This window comes from Tetrahymena thermophila, assembly GCF_000189635.1.
Source record: "Tetrahymena thermophila SB210 genomic scaffold scf_8254475, whole genome shotgun sequence".
Taxonomy (NCBI): Eukaryota; Ciliophora; class Oligohymenophorea; order Hymenostomatida; family Tetrahymenidae; genus Tetrahymena; species Tetrahymena thermophila.
Genome location: NW_002476250.1, coordinates 443206 through 465295, shown reverse-complemented (window position 1 = coordinate 465295; position 22090 = coordinate 443206). Strand labels below are relative to the sequence as shown.

General features: G+C 24.3%; 6 protein-coding genes across 6 annotated transcripts; 2 read left to right on the top strand and 4 right to left on the bottom strand. All coding sequences in view use genetic code 6, as the record gives it.

Annotated features, from left to right (window-relative positions):
- Positions 1–66: 66 nt before the first annotated feature.
- On the bottom strand, positions 67–813 carry TTHERM_000420909 (transmembrane protein, putative; the record flags this gene model as incomplete). The annotated part of the gene is made up of 2 exons (XM_012799370.1): positions 67–138; positions 343–813. 2 exons carry the CDS (start codon positions 811–813, stop codon positions 67–69), a joined length of 543 nt encoding a protein of 180 aa, XP_012654824.1.
- Positions 814–2752: 1939 nt separating this feature from the next.
- TTHERM_00420900 (Na,H/K antiporter P-type ATPase alpha subunit family protein) lies at positions 2753–6307 on the top strand (the record flags this gene model as incomplete). Its single annotated transcript, XM_001033345.3, has 1 exon — positions 2753–6307. One exon carries the CDS (start codon positions 2753–2755, stop codon positions 6305–6307), a length of 3555 nt encoding a protein of 1184 aa, XP_001033345.1.
- Positions 6308–9431: 3124 nt separating this feature from the next.
- Positions 9432–12971, top strand: TTHERM_00420880 (Na,H/K antiporter P-type ATPase alpha subunit family protein; the record flags this gene model as incomplete). The annotated part of the gene is made up of 1 exon (XM_001033343.1): positions 9432–12971. One exon carries the CDS (start codon positions 9432–9434, stop codon positions 12969–12971), a length of 3540 nt encoding a protein of 1179 aa, XP_001033343.1.
- A 516-nt stretch (positions 12972–13487) lies between these two features.
- On the bottom strand, positions 13488–15140 carry TTHERM_000420879 (kinase domain protein; the record flags this gene model as incomplete). The annotated part of the gene is made up of 1 exon (XM_012799369.1): positions 13488–15140. The coding sequence occupies one exon, from the start codon at positions 15138–15140 to the stop codon at positions 13488–13490; it is 1653 nt and encodes a 550-aa protein (XP_012654823.1).
- A 1018-nt stretch (positions 15141–16158) lies between these two features.
- TTHERM_00420870 (Serine/Threonine kinase domain protein) lies at positions 16159–18009 on the bottom strand (the record flags this gene model as incomplete). The annotated part of the gene is made up of 1 exon (XM_001033342.2): positions 16159–18009. One exon carries the CDS (start codon positions 18007–18009, stop codon positions 16159–16161), a length of 1851 nt encoding a protein of 616 aa, XP_001033342.2.
- Positions 18010–20135: 2126 nt separating this feature from the next.
- Positions 20136–21896, bottom strand: TTHERM_00420860 (hypothetical protein; the record flags this gene model as incomplete). Its single annotated transcript, XM_001033341.3, has 3 exons — positions 20136–21512; positions 21593–21789; positions 21845–21896. 3 exons carry the CDS (start codon positions 21894–21896, stop codon positions 20136–20138), a joined length of 1626 nt encoding a protein of 541 aa, XP_001033341.1.
- Positions 21897–22090: the final 194 nt, after the last annotated feature.

Sequence of the window (22090 nt, the reverse complement as noted above, 5' to 3'; positions counted from 1 at the left end):
TTAAATTAAAATAAATTCCAATGACACAAACATATTAGAATTGAATATTATTTATTTATAATAAATTCATATGTTCGCAATTTATTTATTCTGATTCTATTAAATTTTCAAATCAACATTCAAAGTTTTCATTTTAAACTATTTCAATTTTATTAAAATTATTAAATATTTTATTTTTAAATTTAAAAAAAATATTTTAAATATTTATTCAATTAAAAAAATAATCTAAATAAAAAATAATTATTTTTAACAAATAAAATTAAAAATTAAATAAATGATTTTTAAATATAGATAAATAATGATATATTTTATTAAATATTAAATAGAAAAAATAAATTTTACTTTTTATAAATAAATAGAGAAAGAAATATTATAATTTTAGTTTTAAAAAAATCTAATGTATTTTTATTAATCTATGTTATGAATCAGAGCTCGTTTGGCTTTTTGATGATATTTATATAAAACTCTAAATTTATATTATTTATTTTAAGAAGATTTAAATTTCTTAAAAATTATTATATCATAATTTTTATTATATTGGTATATTTAGATGATTTTTTTTTAGATTGAGGAATTTAGAGATAGAAGATAAATAATTACATATAAGGAAGGAAGAAATGGATTTATTGAAAAAGTAAAATTGAAAATTTGATTAACTTTTTTTTCTCTATCCAACCAGACAGGCAGGAATTACTTGTTAAAAATAAAAATTTTGTTTGATAAAATATATAAAAAAAATAAAAGACTATGTGGTATCTATTAAATCAGATAAATCTAATATTTTATCTATCTTTACTATTAATAATTAACCATAATCGATTTTTACAAATAAATATAAGAAAATCATTCAATCATATTTTGATAAAAAATTTTTTCTCTTGACTTAAATTAATATTTTTTGGTTGTCTAAAATAATGCGCATTAATAAAATTCTAGTGATATAATATAAAAAATTGTGATAAATATCTATTGCAAAAAAAAGCTGTTATTTCTACTTATTCATAATGAATTTTCAAAGCTAAAACTTAGTTAACTTAAATTATCAGCATATTTACATATTTGCTTGATTTGAATTGATGAAAAATGTATTTTATTTGAGAAATTAGTGAAAATTAGTTTCAAATCATATTGATTAATAACTATTTGCGAAGTCAAAATTAATCAGATTTCTTATTTCTTTAAAGATTTGACTTAAATTTTAATTTATTGTTCATGATAAAATCTAACCTATATACTGGAATGTTAAATATAATTTCCTTTACTTAATAAGTCAATTTTTCACATTTTGATCAGATTTATCAAGCCAAATCTGCAATAACCAAATGATTAATTTAGAAATAACTAATTTTTATTGTTTTGACTTCAAAAAAAGTAAATTTGCAGGAAATAAAATGTTCTTCATAAAAAAATCTTATTGCAATAATTAATTTTCCCTATTTAGGGTAAAGATATAAATTTTCCCAATCATTTTTTTGTGATTTCTTTGTATCTAAAAACTTAAAAGGAAAAACTTTTTCTCGTTTATAATTTCTAAAAGTAGCAGGAAATATTATTTATTTATTTTACTGAATGAATTATTGTATGGATCAAAATAAAAATATATATAAAATAAAACTCAATTTTTTTTTGCTAATTATATTTTATACTATTATAAATTCTCTTGATAATAATTAACTAATCACTTTGCTTTCTAAATAAGTATGGTATCAAGTATTAAATTACATTCTTTATTATACCAATTACTCCACTCACTTAATCAAAATGCAGCCTATATTACATTTAATTAATAAAGTGGAGTTTTAGATAAAATTTCAATTATTTTCTAATTACGAACGTATGTATGTAAAACAAATCAATTAATAATTAGTACTATTAATAGTTTTAAATTCCTTTTTAGTACCTTACTTGTTTATTTATTTGCAAAAACAGAAGAATCATCTCAAGTAAATAGATAAAAATGATTATAGTATTTTTTGTTCCCATCTAGGAAGTTTTTATTTGAAAAATCTTATAAAATCTCCATAGTAAAAAAAAATTATCATATCCAAAATAATTCTTTGGTCAACAAATTTTTTTAAAAAAGGACCTTTTGCTAATATAAAAAGTAAAATATAAAAAATGGATATAAATAGAAAGGGAAGTAACTTATCGTCATTTCAGCTTTCACCTTGTGGGCGATTAATTATTTTTAAATAGCAATTATTTAATTTTAATACATTGAAATTTTTAATGATTAAAACAAAAACTAACTACCTTAAGATATTTATAGAACAGTTAAACTTAATTTAATTAAGTTTTGGGTCATCCTCAAATAAACTTTTTGTATTGAAATAAAAATGAAAATATATTTATCTATTTGGTAAAACTCCACTAAATTGAAGCTTGTTTATAAAATAATTTTATGTATATTGTTTTTCTGTTAGCTTAATAACTTAAAATACTCTAGAAAAAATTAGATATTTTTATTAGATTGTTCATTTTTTGTAGTATAAACAGAATTCTATTTATAAGTTTTCCTTAAAGTCTGTATTAAAAAAAATATATGGCCTTAACAAAAACTCCAAAACTTTTAATTGATTAATATATTTGTCTACAAATAGAACTATAATTTTTTTAAAAAGATAATTAGACTCTAACTTATTTTAACTTATTGGTGCTTAAATAGGTAATTCTAATTGAATATATTCACTTAATAAATAAATAAATTTTAATAAATTCTAAAAATATCTCATCTTTAACCTCATTTAAAAGAATGAGAAATAACAAAAATATTTAAAAAAATCAAGATGATAATTAGTCTCATCACTCCTAAACTTCAGCTGTTGTCCGTAAGTTTGAGGAGCTAAGGCAATCAATTCAGCTAAATAACTCTGTTCAAGAAATTAGGTAGAGCGTTAATTAAAGCTTTTAAACTAAATATGTTGGCGATGATGGAAATAAATAACCTCATTAGCATGCAGTTGAATTAGAGGATATTAAGGTTACACCTTAATAATAATAATAAACTACTCATAAAAACAACAATAAAAAGATGACTAAGGACGAATAAGCAAAAGCACAACTTACCTAAAAAGTCGATCATAAAATTTCAATTGATGAGCTTTGTTCAAAATACTAAACAAAATTAGACAGTGGTTTGACTTCATAATAAGCAGAACAAAATCTATAGGAATATGGACCAAACAAGCTTAGTGAAAAGAAAAAAACACCATGGTGGGTAAAACTTATCAAAGAATTGACAAATGGATTTGCACTCATGCTTTGGGTTGGAGGTGCATTGTGCTTTATTACTTACGGATTGACTCCTGAAGATCTGTCAAATCTTTATCTAGGTATTGTTATCATTATTGTTATTAGTATTACTTCTGGAATTACCTTCTTACAAAATGCTAAATCAGAAGCTCTGATGGATTCCTTTAAAAATTTTATACCCTCAAATAGTACAATAATTAGAGATGGAGGTATTAAAGTAATAAACGCAGTTAATCTCGCTGTTGGAGATATTGTCTTGATAAAGGCTGGTGAAAAAATCCCTGCTGATATGCGTATAGTTGAATCAAATGAAATGAAAGTAGATAATTCTCCTCTAACAGGTGAAAGTGAGGCTCTTCTTCGTACTGTGGAATGCACTCATCCTGAAAACTACTTGGAAACTTCTAATATAGCTTTCTTTGGTACTTTATGTAAGGAAGGTACTGGAAAAGGTGTTGTAATTTGTACAGGTGATAGAACCACTCTCGGTCAGATTGCTGATTTGTCTTCAGGTGAAAGAAAAGTAAAGACTCCTCTTCGTATTGAACTTGATCGTTTTGTAGTTATGATCACATGTATTGCTGTATTCCTTGGTATTCTCTTCTTCCTTTTAGCCTACTTAGCTATGGATTATCCTATCCTCACTTGTGTTATTTTTGGTATTGGTATCTTAGTTGCAAACGTACCTGAAGGTTTACTTGGATGCATTACTATTTCCTTAGCTATTACTGCTAAGACTTTAGCCAAAAAATAAGTCCTCGTTAAGAACTTAGAAGCCGTCGAAACATTAGGATCAACTTCTTGTATTTGCTCAGATAAGACTGGTACTCTCACCTAAAATGTTATGTCTGTAAAACACATGTGGTATAATAATTCAGTCTATCTTGCTAAAAATTAGAAATTCTTGACTCCAGGAGAAGCTGCAGAATATGATATTAATGACCCCAATTTCAAAATGCTGTAATAGGCTACTATGATTTGCAGTGAAGCTCGTTTTGATACTTCTACTATTGCCGATTTAACAAATATTGATTACATGACTTGTCCTGTTATTGGTGATGCTACTGAAACAGGTTTAATTCGTTTCTATTAATATGTATCAGATGTAAATGAATTCCGTGATTAGTTTAAAGTTGTACGTAATCCTGATGGTACTGTAGGAAAGATGCCTTTTAATTCATAAGTTAAATTTGCCTTAACAGTAGTTGAGGAAGAAGGTGAAAACAGTCATTATTGTGTATATGTGAAGGGAGCTCCTGAAAAGATTTGGACTTTCTGCTCTTCAGTGTTAATAAATTAAAAGCCTGATTAAATTAATCAAAAATGGAAGGAAGAATTTAAGAAAGTCAACTTAAGATTTGGTAAAGGAGGTGAAAGAGTACTTGGTTTTGCTAGATTACCCCTACCTGCTAATGATTATCCTATGGGTACCCACTTTAGTGTTTCCTCAGTTTAAAAATTCAACTTTAAATTAGAAAACTTTTAATTTTGTGGTCTTATTTCTTTGATGGATCCTCCTAAAACCAGAGTCCCTGGTGCCATCTTAGAATGTAAATCCGCTGGTATTAAGGTTATCATGGTTACAGGTGATTAGCCTCCAACTGCCGCTGCTATTGCTAAAGAAGTTAACATTATTCCTCAATATATGATAACAAACGAAGATATTATGGAAAAGAATCCTGATATGAATTGGTTTGAAGCCACTGAATAATGTGAGGCTATAGTTGTGCATGGAGATAGAATTGTAGAATCAATAGAAAAATGTATTGAAGAAAATAGAGATGATAAGTACTTCTATTTACGTTAATGGGTTAAGAAACCTTATTGCGTTTTTGCTCGTACAACTCCTGCTTAAAAATTATAAATTGTTGAAGCATGCCAATAAGAAAAATACATTTGTGCTGTCACTGGCGATGGTGTTAATGACTCTCCTGCTATTAAACAAGGTGATATTGGTATTTCTATGAATATTTCAGGTAGTGATGTAACTAAAGATGCTGCAGATATGATTCTTCTTGATGATGATTTTGCATCTATTGTTTGCGGTGTTGAAGAAGGTAGAAAAATATTTGATAATCTTAAAAAGACTGTAGTATATCTTTTGACTTCTAATATGACTGAAATTATTCCTTTCTTGGCCTTTATTGCTTTCTAACTTCCAGTACCTTTATCAAGTATATTTATGCTTGTCATTTGTGTTGGAACAGATATTTGGCCTGCTCTTTCTCTAGCTTACGAAGAAGCTGAATTAGATGTTATGACTAGAAGACCTCGTAAGAAAGATGAGCACTTAGTATCAGGAAAATTAATAACAATTGCCTATCTTCAAATGGGTGAAATCGGATGCGCTGCAGGGTTTATTGGGTACTTTGTATGCTTTAATTATTTTGGTTTCCCTGTAAAGTCCCTTTTCGGATAAGCAGTTTTTAGTGGATATAGACCACCTGAGGGTGACTTTGGTGACTATAATGGAAATCCATACTACAACAGTAAGCTTGAAGCCATTACTAAGGGAGATTGTAATGCAAACTTTAAAGCTGCATAAGAATTATCTTATACTATTGACTGGTCTCTTGTTGAAGATGGAAAGTTCGATTTAAGAAAAGCTTATTTAAAATGTGATTCTAATGGTAAATGGGTCCCAACTGTTGCATGGAGTGATTGTGATGTTAACTCTGATCACACTTATTCAGTTATTACTGGAAAAACTGCATGCTACACCACTGATGCAATAAAATGGGCTTAATCGGTTTACTTTGTTTGCATAGTTTGTCTCCAATGGTCAAATATATTTGCTTGTAAGAGCAGAAAAATGAGTTTCACAAATTCAGCTTTTAATAAAGTTATGATCTAAGGTGTAATATTTGAAACAGCACTTGCGGCATTCTTATTATATGTTCCAGGAGTGTAGGATGTATTTGGAGGAAGACCTCTATCATTCTGGATGTTTGGAATTCCAGGACTTTTTATTAGTTCTACTTTACTAGTTTGGGATGAATTGAGAAAATTTAGCACAAGGAGAAGTAGGTGGTTCCTAAAGTATGCCTTGTGGTGAAATAATAAATAAATATCCAATTTTCTTAAATTTAATAATTCTTTGTAATAAAATAATATGTATTTTAATATTTATATTATATATTTATGTTTAATTTGATTATTTTTTCATACAAACATATAATAATTTTATTTTTTTAAAAATAATAATTTACTTCTTTGCCTTTTAAGAAGAAATTATTTTGCATGATTTTAACCGAGTCTTTATTTTTTAAATTTTTTTCTTAAATATCTATTAAGATAATTTTTAATAAAAAATAGATAATCCTTAAAAATAAAAATTATCATAGTTGCTTTTAAAGATAAATTGTTGATATAGTCAATCTTAAATAACAATCTATATAAATAAGTTGATAGATGGTTTATGTTTTAATATAGATACCACAAAAAAATATTATTCAGTTTAAATTAAATATATTGGCTTTATTTCTAAATATTTTTAAGAATTCACATATTTGACAATAATAACTTCTTTTAAATCAAAAGATATTTATACTTACTATCATATTCAAAATTTTATTAAGAGCTTTATTAAGTTAAATTTTTACTAATCTAGCACTTAAAGTTCCTTAAAATATAAATAATTTTCATTTAAACTCAAAAAAAAAAAAATTATTTTTATGGTAAATCTTAAGTGGCAATCTCTATACATAAATTGATAAATGGATTATTTTTTAATACAGATACCATAAAAAAATATCATTCAGTTTAAATTTAAATGGCTTTATTTCTAAACTTTATCAAAAATTCAAATATTTTCCAATAATAAATTCTTTTAAATCTAAAAAAATATTTATATTTACTATCACATTCAAAAATTTAATGCTAAATTAATCTTAGGCTAAAGTTTTACAAAATGTAGCACTAAATGTTCTTTAATATAAATAATTTTCATTTAAACTCAAAAAAAATATAATATATTAAGAGCAAAATTATGATATTAATAGACATAAGATATACCTCTAATTTTATTTTCACAATATGTATAAAAATAAAAGATATAATTATTATTTTTTAATTCAGTTTCATTTCTAAAAACTAAGATTATTCACATAAGAACCTATAGAAATCAGAATCGTTTAGACTAAGAAAAAGCAGAATTTTAAAACAAAAAAAATAAATAGAAAAATTTAAAAAAGTGTACCTATTTTTTGAAAATACTTTTTTTTCTCAAATTTAATTTAATCCTCGTTTGTAATTATTAGTACAATGCAGTAAAATTTAATTACCCTCAATAACATATAAATTTAAAAAGACTTATCTAATTCTAATCAGATTAATATATTCCTTTTTCTATTGAGAAAAAGAATTTATCATATTTTATTGTTTATTTTTCAAATTTAAAACAAAATCCTTTTAAAGTATGTTTAAAGAATGCATGAGAAAAAAGAAGTATTTTTTTAATATTAGTTTTTAAATTTTTTATTACATATTAGTAAAAAAATTTATCATATCTTCTTTTTAAGTAGTGGAGTTTTAATAAAAAATATTTTTCTAAGAATTTCAAACTTTAATTTCATCATTCATTTGAAATATTTAATAAAATTTTTATTTCTCAAATAAAGAAAGATAAATTGTAACCTCACGAACAAAAATTAATTATCTAATCTTAATGTTATTAAAGATGAAATTTTGAATTTTTAATCTAATTCATTTAGTTAAGAAGGATTATATTTTAAAATAGAAAAACTGTTATAATAATGTTTAAGTTAAGTATATACAAATATTTTAGATTTATAAAAAATCAAATCTTTAATAAAAAAACTACTGTTGACCTTCATACTCAAATTAATTACCTAAAAAATATTATATTATTCATTTAAGAAAAAAAAAGAATGAATTTTGTGGAAAAATGGGTGATGCAACGTGTTTGCTTGAAATTAATAGGAAACAAGGTGTTTATTAAGGATAGGTGATGCTCAGATTTTAAATTCTCTTAAAACTCAATGCTTCGACTATAAAAAGTTTAGAAGTACAAATTCAATAAATTCAAAAAATTTTGTTCAGCATTAAAAGTTATTGATTTTTTTAGAATATCAATATTAATATTTCAATTTTTTAAATGAATAAAGATTTTCTTAAAATTTGAGTTATCATTGAAAAATATGACTCTATCTCAAAAATTATTAGATAAAAAACTTCTTATTTTATCTTAAAATAATCAAAAAGTTAATAGATAAGTAATTCTGAAAGGAACTTTTTGAAATAATTGCTCCCTATTGAATTTTATTTTCTCACTTTTAATCTTTCAATCTAATATTTATTCAGAAACGTGTTTTTCAATTTTAAGCAAACATATGTGAGGTGTATTTATTTGATTTTAAGCTAGAACAGAAAAGTTTTATTTAATTAATTTCTTATTCATTCTTTTTATCAATTAGTATGAATATCTTACTTGTAAATATGATCATTTTATCCTACTTAAATAGAGTATTAATTATTAACTTACTTAGTAATTTTTAAATTTTAAGCTCTAAAAAATACTTAAAAACTTAATATGAAAAATAATATCGTTTACTAATTTATGTAAAGTTTTTAGCAGAAATAAATAAATATAATATCTGAAAATATTAATTAAATCTTTTGATTAATACATTTCACGCTTTTTACTATATTTAGATTCTAAATTTACAAATTTAAAATTAAAAATAGGAATGTAAATTAATTTTGAAAATATCTATCTATATATTTAGCTTTCTTATATAAATTTAATAAAAATTTACTTACCTTAATTTACAACCAATATTTTTTTAGAAAACAAATTTATATTTATCTTACAAAATAAAATTTTTTTCTGAAGCAAAATACCTAATTATTTTAGCTTAATGATCTTGGTTTTCTATTACAAAAATTCTCAGTAAGAGATAAAAATATTAGATGGGTTATAAAAAATTTGATCAAAAAAAGATTTTGGCAACAGTAAATCATTACCTTACATTAAAAAGAATAAAATCAATTAAACTAAATTAAGTGTTGAGAAAGAAATAATTAATTGCAATAAAAGTAAATTTCTTAACAAATTCTCAAGTCAACTAATTTAAAAATCAAAAATTCTTAATTTATTTTTGTAATCAATAATATAAAAAAAAATTGTATTTATTCATTCTTTATCATCTTTTTGATAAATGTAATAACATATAAACGATATCGATAATCGTAGACGTGTTTCATCTATAGCTTTGCACTTTGAAGAGCTGAGATAAACAGTGACATTAAATAATGCTGTCAGAGAAAGAAAATAAACTTAGCACCTTCACAACTACAGCTAAAAATAGTAACATTATGAAAACAAGATACCCCACTCAAATAAATATACTATGGAATATGAGGATCTAGAGACTTAAGATACAAGTTTAATAGAGCAAGTTTAACAAAACCATTAAAACCATGACGAAATGGTTGAATAAGCTGCAAACTAAATCTAAGCTAAAGTAGATCATAAAATTGCTTTAGATAAGCTTTACAAAAAGTATTAAACTAGTTCTTAAAAGGGTTTAACAACAGACCAAGCAAGTAAGTTACTCGAGGAACACGGTGAAAATAAATTAACTGAAAAAGATAAAACACCATGGTGGGTTTTACTTCTCAAGGAATTAACTAATGGGTTTGCTATTATGCTTTGGCTGGGTGGTATTTTGTGTTTTATTACTTATGGCTTAAATTCTTCAGATCCCTCTAATCTTTATTTAGGTATTGTTATCATAATTGTTATCAGTATTACAGCTGTTATAACTTTTTAATAAAATGCTAAATCTGAAGCTATTATGGAATCTTTTAAAAATTTTATTCCTCAAAACTCTACTGTAATTAGAGATGGTAGTATCAAAAATATTTCTGCAGTGACTTTAGTTGTTGGTGACATAGTATTAGTAAAAGCTGGTGAAAAAATTCCTGCAGATATTCGTATTATTGAATCTAACGAAATGAAAGTAGATAATTCTCCTCTAACAGGTGAGTGTGAACCACTTCTTCGTACAGTAGAATGCTCTCATCCAGATAGCTATCTTGAAACTTCTAACCTTGCATTCTTTGGAACTCTTTGCAAAGAAGGAACAGGAAAGGGAATCGTTATTTGTACTGGTGATAGAACAACACTTGGATAAATTGCGGATCTAACCTCTAGTGATAAAAAGGCTAAAACTCCTTTGAGAATCGAGCTAGATCGTTTCGTTTTAATGATTACTATTATTGCAATTTTTCTTGGTGTTCTATTCTTTTTCTTAGCTTTTTTTGTTATGAATTATGATTCTCTTACATGTATTATTTTTGGTATTGGTATTCTAGTTGCTAACGTCCCAGAAGGCTTACTTGGCTGTATTACAGTCTCTCTAGCTATTACAGCTAAGAATCTCTCTAAAAAGTAGGTATTAGTAAAAAATCTAGAAGCAGTAGAAACCTTAGGGTCAACTACATGTATTTGCTCAGACAAAACAGGTACTCTTACTCAAAATGTTATGTCTGTGAAGCATATGTGGTACAATAATAGAATTCATATAGCTCAGAACTAAAAATTGCTAAATGGAAATAAGGCTGATTATGATATGAATGATCCTAACTTTATGATGCTTCATTAATCTGCTATGATTTGCAGCGAAGCTCGTTTCGACACATCTAGCTTACCCGATTAAACAGATATAGATTATTTAACATGCCCAGTAATTGGGGATGCAACTGAAACAGGCTTAATTCGCTTCTATTAATATATTTCCGATGTCAACAAATTCCGTGATAGATTCAAAGTAGTTCGTAATCCTGATGGTACTTAAGCTAAAATGCCTTTCAATTCTTCAGTGAAATTTGCATTAACAATAGTTGAAGAAAAAACATAAAATAGTAATTATTGTGTATATATTAAAGGAGCTCCTGAGAAAATATGGGCTTATTGCTCTTCTGTACTTATAGGCTAAAAACCTGATATTATTAATTAAAAATGGAAAGATGAATTTAAAAAGGTTAATCTTATTTTTGGTAAGGGAGGCGAAAGAGTACTCGGATTTGCAAGATTACCTCTTCCTTCTGACTTATATCCTATGGGATCTCATTTTACTGTTTCATCAATATCGAAATTCAACTTTAAACTGGAAAACTTTTAATTTTGTGGTTTAGTTTCCTTAATGGATCCTCCGAAAACTAGAGTTCCAGCTGCTATACTTGAATGCAGATCTGCTGGTATAAAAGTTATAATGGTTACTGGAGATTAACCTCCAACAGCAGCAGCAATAGCTAAAGAAGTAAATATTGTACCAAAAGACATTTAAACAAATGAAGATATACTAGAGTAAAATCCTGATATTGATTGGTTTGATGCAAGTGAAAAATGTGAAGCAATAGTTGTACATGGAGACAGAATAGTAGAGTCTATTGATAGATGCTCGTAAGAAGGGAGAGATGATGAATTATACTATCTAAGGAGATGGGTAAATAAACCTTATTGCGTTTTTGCTCGTACTACACCAGCATAAAAACTTTAAATAGTGAATGCTTGCTAAAAAGAAGGCTTTATTTGCGCAGTTACTGGTGATGGAGTTAATGATTCTCCTGCTATTAAATAAGGCGATATCGGAATTTCAATGAATATTTCAGGTAGTGATGTGACTAAAGATGCTGCTGATATGATTCTTCTTGACGATGATTTTGCTTCTATCGTTAGTGGAATTGAAGAAGGCAGAAAAATTTTTGATAACCTTAAAAAAACAGTAGTTTATCTTTTAACATCAAATATGACTGAAATTGTTCCCTTCTTAGCCTTCATAGTTTGCCAAATTCCTCTCCCTCTTTCCAGTATATTTATGCTCGTTATATGTGTTGGTACTGATATTTGGCCAGCTATTTCTCTAGCATATGAAGAAGCCGAATTAGATGTGATGACAAGAAAACCACGTACAAAGGAAGAACATCTTGTTTCAGCAAAGTTAATAACTATATCTTATCTTATGTTAGGTTAAATTGGATCAGCAGGTGGATTTATTGGATATTTTGTGTGCTTTAATTATTTAGGCTTTCCTGTTAAATCTTTATTTGGTATTGCAAATGCTGAAGGATATAAACCTCCTGTAAATGACTTCAATACTTATCATAATAATGATCCATATTTTAACTCAGCTTTACATGCTCTCACTTTGGGTGACTGTAATAAAAATGCTAAAGCTGCTGAAAAGATTAAATACACTATTGACTGGTCAAATTTAAATGATGTTAATTATGATCTGAGAAAATCATTACTTAAATGTAATTCTTAAGGTTAGTGGGTCCCTGCAATTGAATGGAGTCATTGTAATGTCAACTCTTCAAGTTATAAATCAGATAGTGTCAAAGTAACTTCTTGTTATTCAATAGATGCTATATACTGGGCATAATCAGTTTACTTTGTATCAATTGTAACTATTTAATGGTCAAATATTTTTGCCTGTAAGTCTAGAAAAATGAGTTTTACAACATCTGCTTTTAACAAAACCATGGTTTAAGGAGTTATTTTTGAGACACTAATAGCATTATTCCTTCTCTATGTCCCAGGTGTCTAAGATGTATTTGGAGGAAGATCCCTCCCATTTTTCTTGTTTGGTATACCAGGAATATGTTTGAGTATAACTCTTCTTGCTTGGGAGGAGACAAGAAAATATTTAGCTAGAACCTAAAGATGGTTTTTGAAATATGCTTTATGGTGAAAATTTACACTTAAATATAAAAAAATTTAACTTAGTTTTCTTATTTTCTATTTGTACATATTATTTTAACTAATAATTTTAAAATATATAATTATTTACATACTTTTGTGTAAAGAATTAATAGCTTATTATATTCAGTAAAATTTGACCTTAAAACACTATTTACGTGCAAATAAATAAAATTGGATATAAAATTTTTAAAAATTAAATTTTAAATTGAGTTTATTTAAATCATTAAATTTACAAATAATTTTCATTCTTTTTAGAAAATGAATGCATGTATTTAATGAATTAAATAATTTAATTTAAAAACAAAAATAATAAATTTAAATATTTATTTGATTAGGTAATAAAATATTGTTTTATAATTTTTATTAAAATAAAATTAATTTTGCATTTAAATAAATAAAAAATAATTAAATCAATAAATAAATAAAAGTTTTTTTTGATTGATTCATTCATTTTTATGTTTAAAATAATTTTTACACTCTTTATGAAACATTTAATATTAATTTATCAATCAAAAAGCTTAATTGATTGAACTAGCTTAAGCTACACATTTTAAGCTTGCTAAGAAATAGAAGAAATAAAAAATCTATACATATGAGTCTTTAAATCAATATCTTAATACATTGAGGAGATTAAATTGTCATTAATATCATATATATTTATTTGATTTTCTTCAAAATTTATGCGCACTGTAATTAAAGAAGATATTTTACTTGAAACGTTCTGATGATTTCTTCTCATATTTTTTGAATGTTCTTAGTTTCTACATAGAAGGCATTAGTAGATCCAGCAGTTGTTGTTAAAATTGAGAGTATCTTTGTATTATTCTTACACTAAACCTATCAATAAATGCTAAGTAAGAATATTTTATACTTAAATTTTTATTGAGTAAATGCCATTAGAAAATGGTAAATCACTGTAAACTAAATTTGAAGTATTTTATCCTTGAAATATTGCTAAAGTACTTTCTTCTTGAAGATCTGTATTGCTAAAGTTTATTTTTTGCTTTTCTAAAACAAAGAATTTCAATAATACCCAAGGAATATCTTCAATTTAGCTTAATATAAGCTGTTTTTCGTCATTGAAATTTTTTAGCTGCAAACTACTACCCAATTTCGTTTTATTTTTGACATAATATTCTTTAACTTCCACAGCTTATTTTTTCTTCTTATCATTTTTTAAATACTCTCCTAGCTTTTTAGAGCGAATAGCTAAGTCACTTATTTTGCTTTGAAGATTGCTATTGCTATTATTTTCACTAGAAGATGCATTTCCTAAGTATATTGTTTAGGTCAAATTATTTTATGAGTTAACTTAATCATCTAGTTATTAGTCATCTAATAGGTTTCCCTATTAAGAGTTATTTTTTTGCAGCTAAACACTCTGATACATATTTTTTTATTGATTTTGTAAGACTTAATTATTAAGGGAATCTTATGTAGTTTATATTTGATTAAAAATACTGTCTTTCAGTATATTTATTGACTCTTTTAAGCATTAACCTTGTTAAATATTTTAAAGTGCAATTTGCTCCAACTTTTTTGACTCATTTAACTATGCTTATGAATCTGTGATTGAATTAAAACCTGTAGATTCAACTTTATTCATTATTTTGCATGACGGAGAAGGAGCGAGGGAGTTATAAACAGATTGTTCTATAAGATTAGGTTAGTCAAAAATAATCTCTTTGAGAGGACGCAAGTCGATTATTTGATTTATTTTTTACTCTAAGTTCTGAAGGAATTGCTGTCTCTAATGCTTTTCGGACTCTACAATTTTTATAATTTCCTTTTTTGCTATCTAAATTTATCTTATGATATCTTCTTAAAATTTGTCAAACAGATTTTCAACAAAAAGCTAATCATCTTTCTTTTTTTCATCATTTACTTGCTACATTATTTTTTGGATTGCTTTGTCTTAAGGCCAATTTAATATATTATAACTACTACTAAACTATTAATTTGAATTTTTAGTAAGTTCGCGTAGTTTAACACAGCTCTAAGGATGCATAGAATGTTCATTTAAAAGACAATTTAAGCATAAAAAGCGCTAACTATCTAGCTCGCAATCATCCTTCAGACAAACAGCAATAATAGGTTCATCTTAGTGAATATCGCAAAAAAATTGGTTTTACTTTTGTTAAACTTCTTGTTGCTACATTTTGAATTTTCTAATAATAAACAAAGATTGATTTTCTATATTTTGTAATTTTTTTCAAATAAAAAAATACAAGAAATTTATTAATTTAAAAGTTAAAGATTTGTGTTTTAATAACTATTTAATAAAAATTTCAATTTAAAAATATAAATTAAATTTTAAATCACTTTTTTAAATAATTTCAATTAAAGTAGAATTTTTTCTACACTAAAATTTATCAAAATGAAATACTTTCTTTCACAGATAAAAAATATACAAAGAAATTTTTTTATTTTAAAAAAGAAAAATAATTAAACATATATAATAATGAATCTTACTCATAAAAATTCATTTAAAATAAAGTTTATATTTATTAAAATTTAATTTAGGAATATTTATTCAATATTACTCAAATAATTATTTTAATAAATTCTTCCTTAAATTTAAATAAAGTTTAAAATAATAAAAAATAAAATTGATTCATTCAATTCCAAGTGGTTTGAAAGTATCTCATTTCAATTTCTCTCAATTAAATAATATATCAGATTTTAATTAAAATACTAAGATATTAAATTTTTGTGATCAAAAATAATATGTATGCTCCAAAAAGTCTTTTATCTTAGAACTAAACTGATTTTTCTTAAATTGTTTTGGTTATTGAAAATTATATCAATCGCCATTCTTAGAGGGGTAAAGTTACCTCAATAAATCAGAGTGTTTGATATTATTTTTTAGACATCATTTTTTTAATGCAGCTGAAATATACACATAAAATGTATTTAAATCATTAAAAAAGGTTTTAATGATTCTTACCAAAAATTTGATTATAAGATTATTTTTGAAAAAAAATATCTAATTTTTTTTATGAGGTAAATTTTAGATTGTAAATAATTGAATAAAATAAAATGCTAAGATAGGAATTATTGAATTGGAAAAATAAATCCTTTAATTAATTAATAAATTAGTTAAGTAAGTATTATGAATATTTAGTAAAGATATGTATTTACATGTAAATTGATATGAACAAATGAAATAAATTAGATCAGAATAAGATTTCAAATTAATTATTTTAGTGAGTAAATCTTTATTCTGTATTTTTGTTATTAATTGTTTATATGGTTTAAATGATTAGGACTGAAAGAATTTGGTTAAATTTGATATATAATTTATTTAATTAAAATAAAAATATTATGAGATATTACTAGATTTTGGTTAAAAAGTGAAATTAAATCATTTGATTTATTTGTTTAGAAATTTCTTTATTTTAGTTTGTGTGTTATTTTTCTATTCCTAACAGCTTTGACAATTCGTAAGTATATTATCTCAAAAATAATTTTTTGAAGGATAAATATTTTTCGTTATGAATTATTAATAGTTGTTATTTATTTATTAAAGAATTTGTTAAAATGATTTTATTACGATTTTGCTGCTTAATTCCTTGATTTAAGCTGTTTTGTTTATTGAAATGTTTTTTAAAATGTTATTTTGTTAGGTCTGAAATATTTTTTTAAGTCTTTTGCTATTTTAATAGTTATAAGTGTTTCATATCAAAAATAGAAGTTTTGAGTAAAAAACTAACTTATGGCTATTGTATCAATTAGCCTACCATTTTTTGTTAATATGCCAAGGGATTGTGTTATTTATCAAGTTTTATTGGATTAATTTTGTTACTAATAATTTTTTATTGTAAACTTTCTTGCTTTTAATCAGAAATCTACATTTAGCATTACTTAGAGTAAAACTATAAAGGAAATTATTAATTTTTATGTTTTTCAATAATTTAACTAATAAGAGGTTATTAATTAGCAACTGAGGATTCATTTGATATAGATTGATTGGACTAATTTTATTCATTAGATTTTTAATTTTATTCAGTACATCTTTGATGTTTTTCCTTTTGTTATTATTGTAACTAAATTTCATTTTTCTGAACTTTCTATTTCTTCATCATTTCATTCATAATTTCTTTTCTCATTTACAAAAATTTTTCAATTTTGTTATCGCATGAGTTATTATTGAATAAAAATGGATGCAAGCGGAGTTCTTCAATAGAAGGCCTATTTTGAGGATCCTACTATAACATCCAGTTCAGCATATCCAAAAAGCTTAATTCTTCTGGTCTTTCGTTTGAGATAATGAGCTCCCAAAATTATTATCTATTTTCGGAAAAAAGAAAGAAGCTTCCACTTTCCTAAGAATTTTCAGGATTACTGTGTGTAAAAGGATATTAATTAAATCTAAGTACAAATAGTAAGACTCCTAATGAGAAGATATCAAATTTTTATCCACTATATTCTTTTCCTAAAAATCTTTCTGGGGGTGCATATGGTGTTGTTCCAACGTTTGATTTAGGTTTACAGTCTTAAGTCTCCTAAATCGAGAGACCAAAATCAATAATCTTTAAATTGTAATTTGCGTCTATAACTATGTTTTCTAATTTCAGATCTCTGTGACTAATTTTATACTTTTACATATGTTCTATAGCGTCTATTAATTACAAAGCAATTACTTTAATCACATTTTCGCTGTATTTTTCTTAGAAAAATGAAACAAGATCAAATAAGCATCCATTATTAGCATATTCCATAATTATGACAGATATGACTTCTTTTTAGCCATGACCATTGACATAAATTATATTATAAGCAAAATCAATTAATTTAAGAAAAGCTCTATGGCCTTGTAGTTATGAAAGTATGTTGACTTCTCTTTATAAATACAAAAAATCCATGTTATTCATCTTTCTGTGTTTAAAAATTTTAATAGCAACCTTTAAACCAGTTTAAGTATCAAGAGCAAGTTTTACTTGACCTTAACTGCCTTATCCAATATTTCTACCTAATCGGTATCTGTTCAAAAAAAGTTATTCCTATTAGGATTCTTAATTCTCCATGATGTTTTATTTATTATATGTATAATTTATTCAGTTTAATATTATATTGATTAAATGAAAATAGTTAATTTGTTTATTTATGATTTTATATTAGAATTTAATTTTTTACAATTAATTTCTCAAACTGTTAATTTTACTTTTTATTATTTTTTTTTTGATTAAAAAAGATTATGAAAATTATGAATATCTTTGCTAGCTTTTAATTAAAATTGAATCTTTTCTAAAAATATAAGAATAATGATACATTTAAATAAATGGTCTCAAAATTCAAAAGAAACTTAACTTTTACATTCGAATTAGTAGAAATTGCTAAAGAATTCTAAAGCTGATACATTTCAGTGTAAATTACCCTAAGTTTTTTTTTTTTAAATTAAATTCTAATTTACAGAAATAGCACCTAGGAATAGTAAAATTTCTTTTATATGATCTCCTTCTATTCTTTTTAAAATTCTAATGAATAAATAAGACTTATATTGTCTATGTATATGAAAATTTAAGACAAATCTTTACTCGTAATTGCTAAAAAAATAAAAGATCTAATAAAAGAAACATCAATCATTCTCAATTAATTTATGAAAATGAAAAATACTGATAAAATACCTTTTATATTCATTTTTTAATAGCTAACGAATTTTTCAAATAAATATTTATTAGGCAATTACCTATTCATTCATAAGAAAATCAAAATTAAATTCCAATTCAAATTTAAAAATGGAGATCATTTAACTAAAATAGAAGATTTTGAAGAATCAAATATTTTCAAGTGAGTATTCAAATTAATAGCTTGCTTTATATATTCATAAGATTAAATGGTTTTGAATAATAATAAAGCATATGATGATGGTATATAAACATATAAAATTTAAAAATATAATTACCACCAAATTAAAACTTATAAAAAACTATGACTTTTATCTTTTGACATCACTTACAAAAATAATTGCTAGTAATAACACAAATTAGTATCTCAATAGTTGATACCTTAATTAAGCAAATCAAATCAAATCTTTCTTAAACAAAACTTTCTTTTATCAATCATAGAAACAAAGACTTTTACATCTATCTTTTTAAAAGTTAAGCAGCTTAATTTTTTTAAAAAGTGAATGTAAATTTTTGATGTATTGTTTTTTTAAATCTATTTTCAAGTAGATTTTATATTTTGTTGTATTAAATTTGAAATACTCAAAAAATTTGAAAAATTACTTCCAATTAGTTTAAAGAAAATTTGTTTTATGAACAAAAATATCTTTACAAATATTTTTAAAAATGTTTTTTTTATTTACATTTTAATTTTTTCAATATTATTTTGTAACTAAAATAAATAAACGACTGACGTCTTCGCCTTCTAATTTACTAGCAACTCACTTGAATGTTGATGTAATTTGTTACAAAATTAAAAAATTTAAATATTTAGAATAATTACAGCATTCTTTTGAAAATATAAAATATTCATCAATTTCTTATAGTTTTAAATAAAATAGTATTTTAAAGAGTGAGTTATACCTAAAAAACCTTTCTATTCTTTCAATAATTTGATATAATTTTTAGGATTTAAATATTAAATCAATATTACTGATAGATATTTATTATTTGTAATTATTCCTTTCTTAAATCACTTAATTAACATGAATTATTTAAAATAATTTTTCAACTAAACACACATACTACATTTAAAATAAAATTATTTTTGGAAAACTTTAAAATTTACTTTTTTTATAATTTTAATCTACTCAATTCAAATATATGCAACAAGATAAATAATCAAACAAATTATTTTGAAAAGCAAAAATCTAACCTTATAGAAACACCCAAATTTATAAATTCTTTTATGAAATGTATCAATAGAGTTGTATAGAATTTATTTAATAATTTGTTAAACTTGAATAAAAAAGAGATAGTTGAAAAAAATAAAATAATTTATAAATTAGAATTAATACATGATTAAAATTAGAAATAAAATTTATAAATTAGCAAATTAATATTTATTTGCTAAATTAATTAGAAATTAATGAATTATCTATCTCTATTGAATTTTTTCTAGCAAGGATAAAGAAAATCTTACACATAAAGTTAAATATTAAACATTTACATGTACTAACTTAATTAACGATAATTTTTTTCTAGGATCAAAGATTATAATTTTTACTAATTTACAAATCCATATCCTCTCTTAAATCATATATAGCTAAAGGCAAAGAAATTGGCAAAATACCTTGCAAAGATTTGTAAATTGCTAGTATCTGTAGCTTGTTTATCGAGAGAAAAATGTCAAGTAAATCCCATTTAGGAATACTTTAGTCTTCAATATTCGAGACATAGCATGTAGTATTACATCCACTGGTTATGTGAATGTACTTCAGGAGCCTTTATTGCTTAAGACTCCAGTTAGCTCTAAATTAACTTAAGTCGAGTTTTTAACAGTTTGGAAAATTATAAACACTTTCTCCAATTTGTTTAATTTAGCCATAAGTTAAACTATTGTCTTCTTATGCACCAATTTTTTTATTGCTTATTTTGATTTAGTCATTTGTTATGTCGACGTTTATTCCATAGTTAAAGTAATTTTTAGCATTTATTTCTCCCAGAATGACTTCATCTTCTAATTTGATATTGGGGTTTCCTGAATAAGAAATAAAAAGCCACTAGAAAGGCAATCCCTATTTAGCTTTTAAGCAGTTTAAAAATTAGCCAAAATGATTGCTTTCTAAATTAAAGTCATTCAAGTTTATCTCAAATTTGTATAATTATTTCATAGTTTGTAAAACTTCTCCTAATTTTGGGATTGCTTAGCTAGCATTGCAGCCTTATTCAATTCCGCTTAAACTGAGCCTCAATTCTTTTAATTTAGATTCTTATTTTGTGGGATAAAGAAAATTTGCAAGTTAAGAAATTCCATATTGAGTAAGATTATTATTTTTGAAATCTAGCGAAAATACTTCCAGATTTTGATTATTTTACAAACCTGAGCAAATATTAATTAATAATTAATCATCCTTGAAAATATTATTGCTTACATGCAAATCTATTTTTTAAAGTGTTTATAGATTTTAAGGAATTAAGGGTAAATTGGTTAAACCAAAACCACCACTGATATTAACTTCTACTAGTGGGCAGTCTTTAGCTTTATAATGTAAAAATGCTGATAACATTCTCGTAGTTTCCTTTAAAACTAACATTTCGCAATTATTATACTCTAATTCTATGCTTTTAATACTCTTATTTAAAGCTAGGTTTAAGATGATGTAGAACATTGATTAATTAGTGATTGAGTTACTACCAATATGAAGCTTTAAATTTTTAATACTTTTGTTCTAAGTAAATATCAGCGAGAGAATTTTTATGTTTTAGTCAGTTATCCTACACGCTTAGAAAAACATAGAAAGCTTATCAATATAAAATGCCTTTGAAATTTAAAATGCTAAGCTTTTATAATCACTCTTGATTACATCTTCAAAATATACTTCAAACTCAAGTCCTTTAAAATCATATCTTGGATTTTCAATCTATAATTAATTATTATTTTATTTAAAATAATATTTTAAAACAATAATCGACATCAATCAATCAATCATTAATTAATTACTTGCTTTTGGAATTGAAGTAAATTTTCTTAGATTTTCTGCGAAGTCAAAGTTTTAAAAGATTATCTTTACAGAGATTCATAAATTTAATCAAGAGTTTTTTGATAAAGAGAATCTATCTTTTGAGTATCATTGAAGTCATTTGAAGATATATTGAATTACCCGTAGCACTGCAAGAATATTATCTTTAGCTCGTTTTCTTATAAATATTTTATTTTAATATATTGTTTATTATGATAAATTATGTAAGTAACCTGTAAACTTTTCAAGCTAGAACCAATCAAGATTATTTTCAAAGTTTTGCATTTTTATTAATATTTCAACTTAACCACAAATTTCTTTTAAAAAATATTATAAAATAAAATAAAGATTATAAACAAGTAGATAAACAATAGAAGATTGCAATAATTTCTAAATAATTTCTAAGAAAGATCAGGGAGTTAATTTTATATTTTATGGATTTTTAAGAATGCAAGTGAGTTCTGATAAATACATCAAAA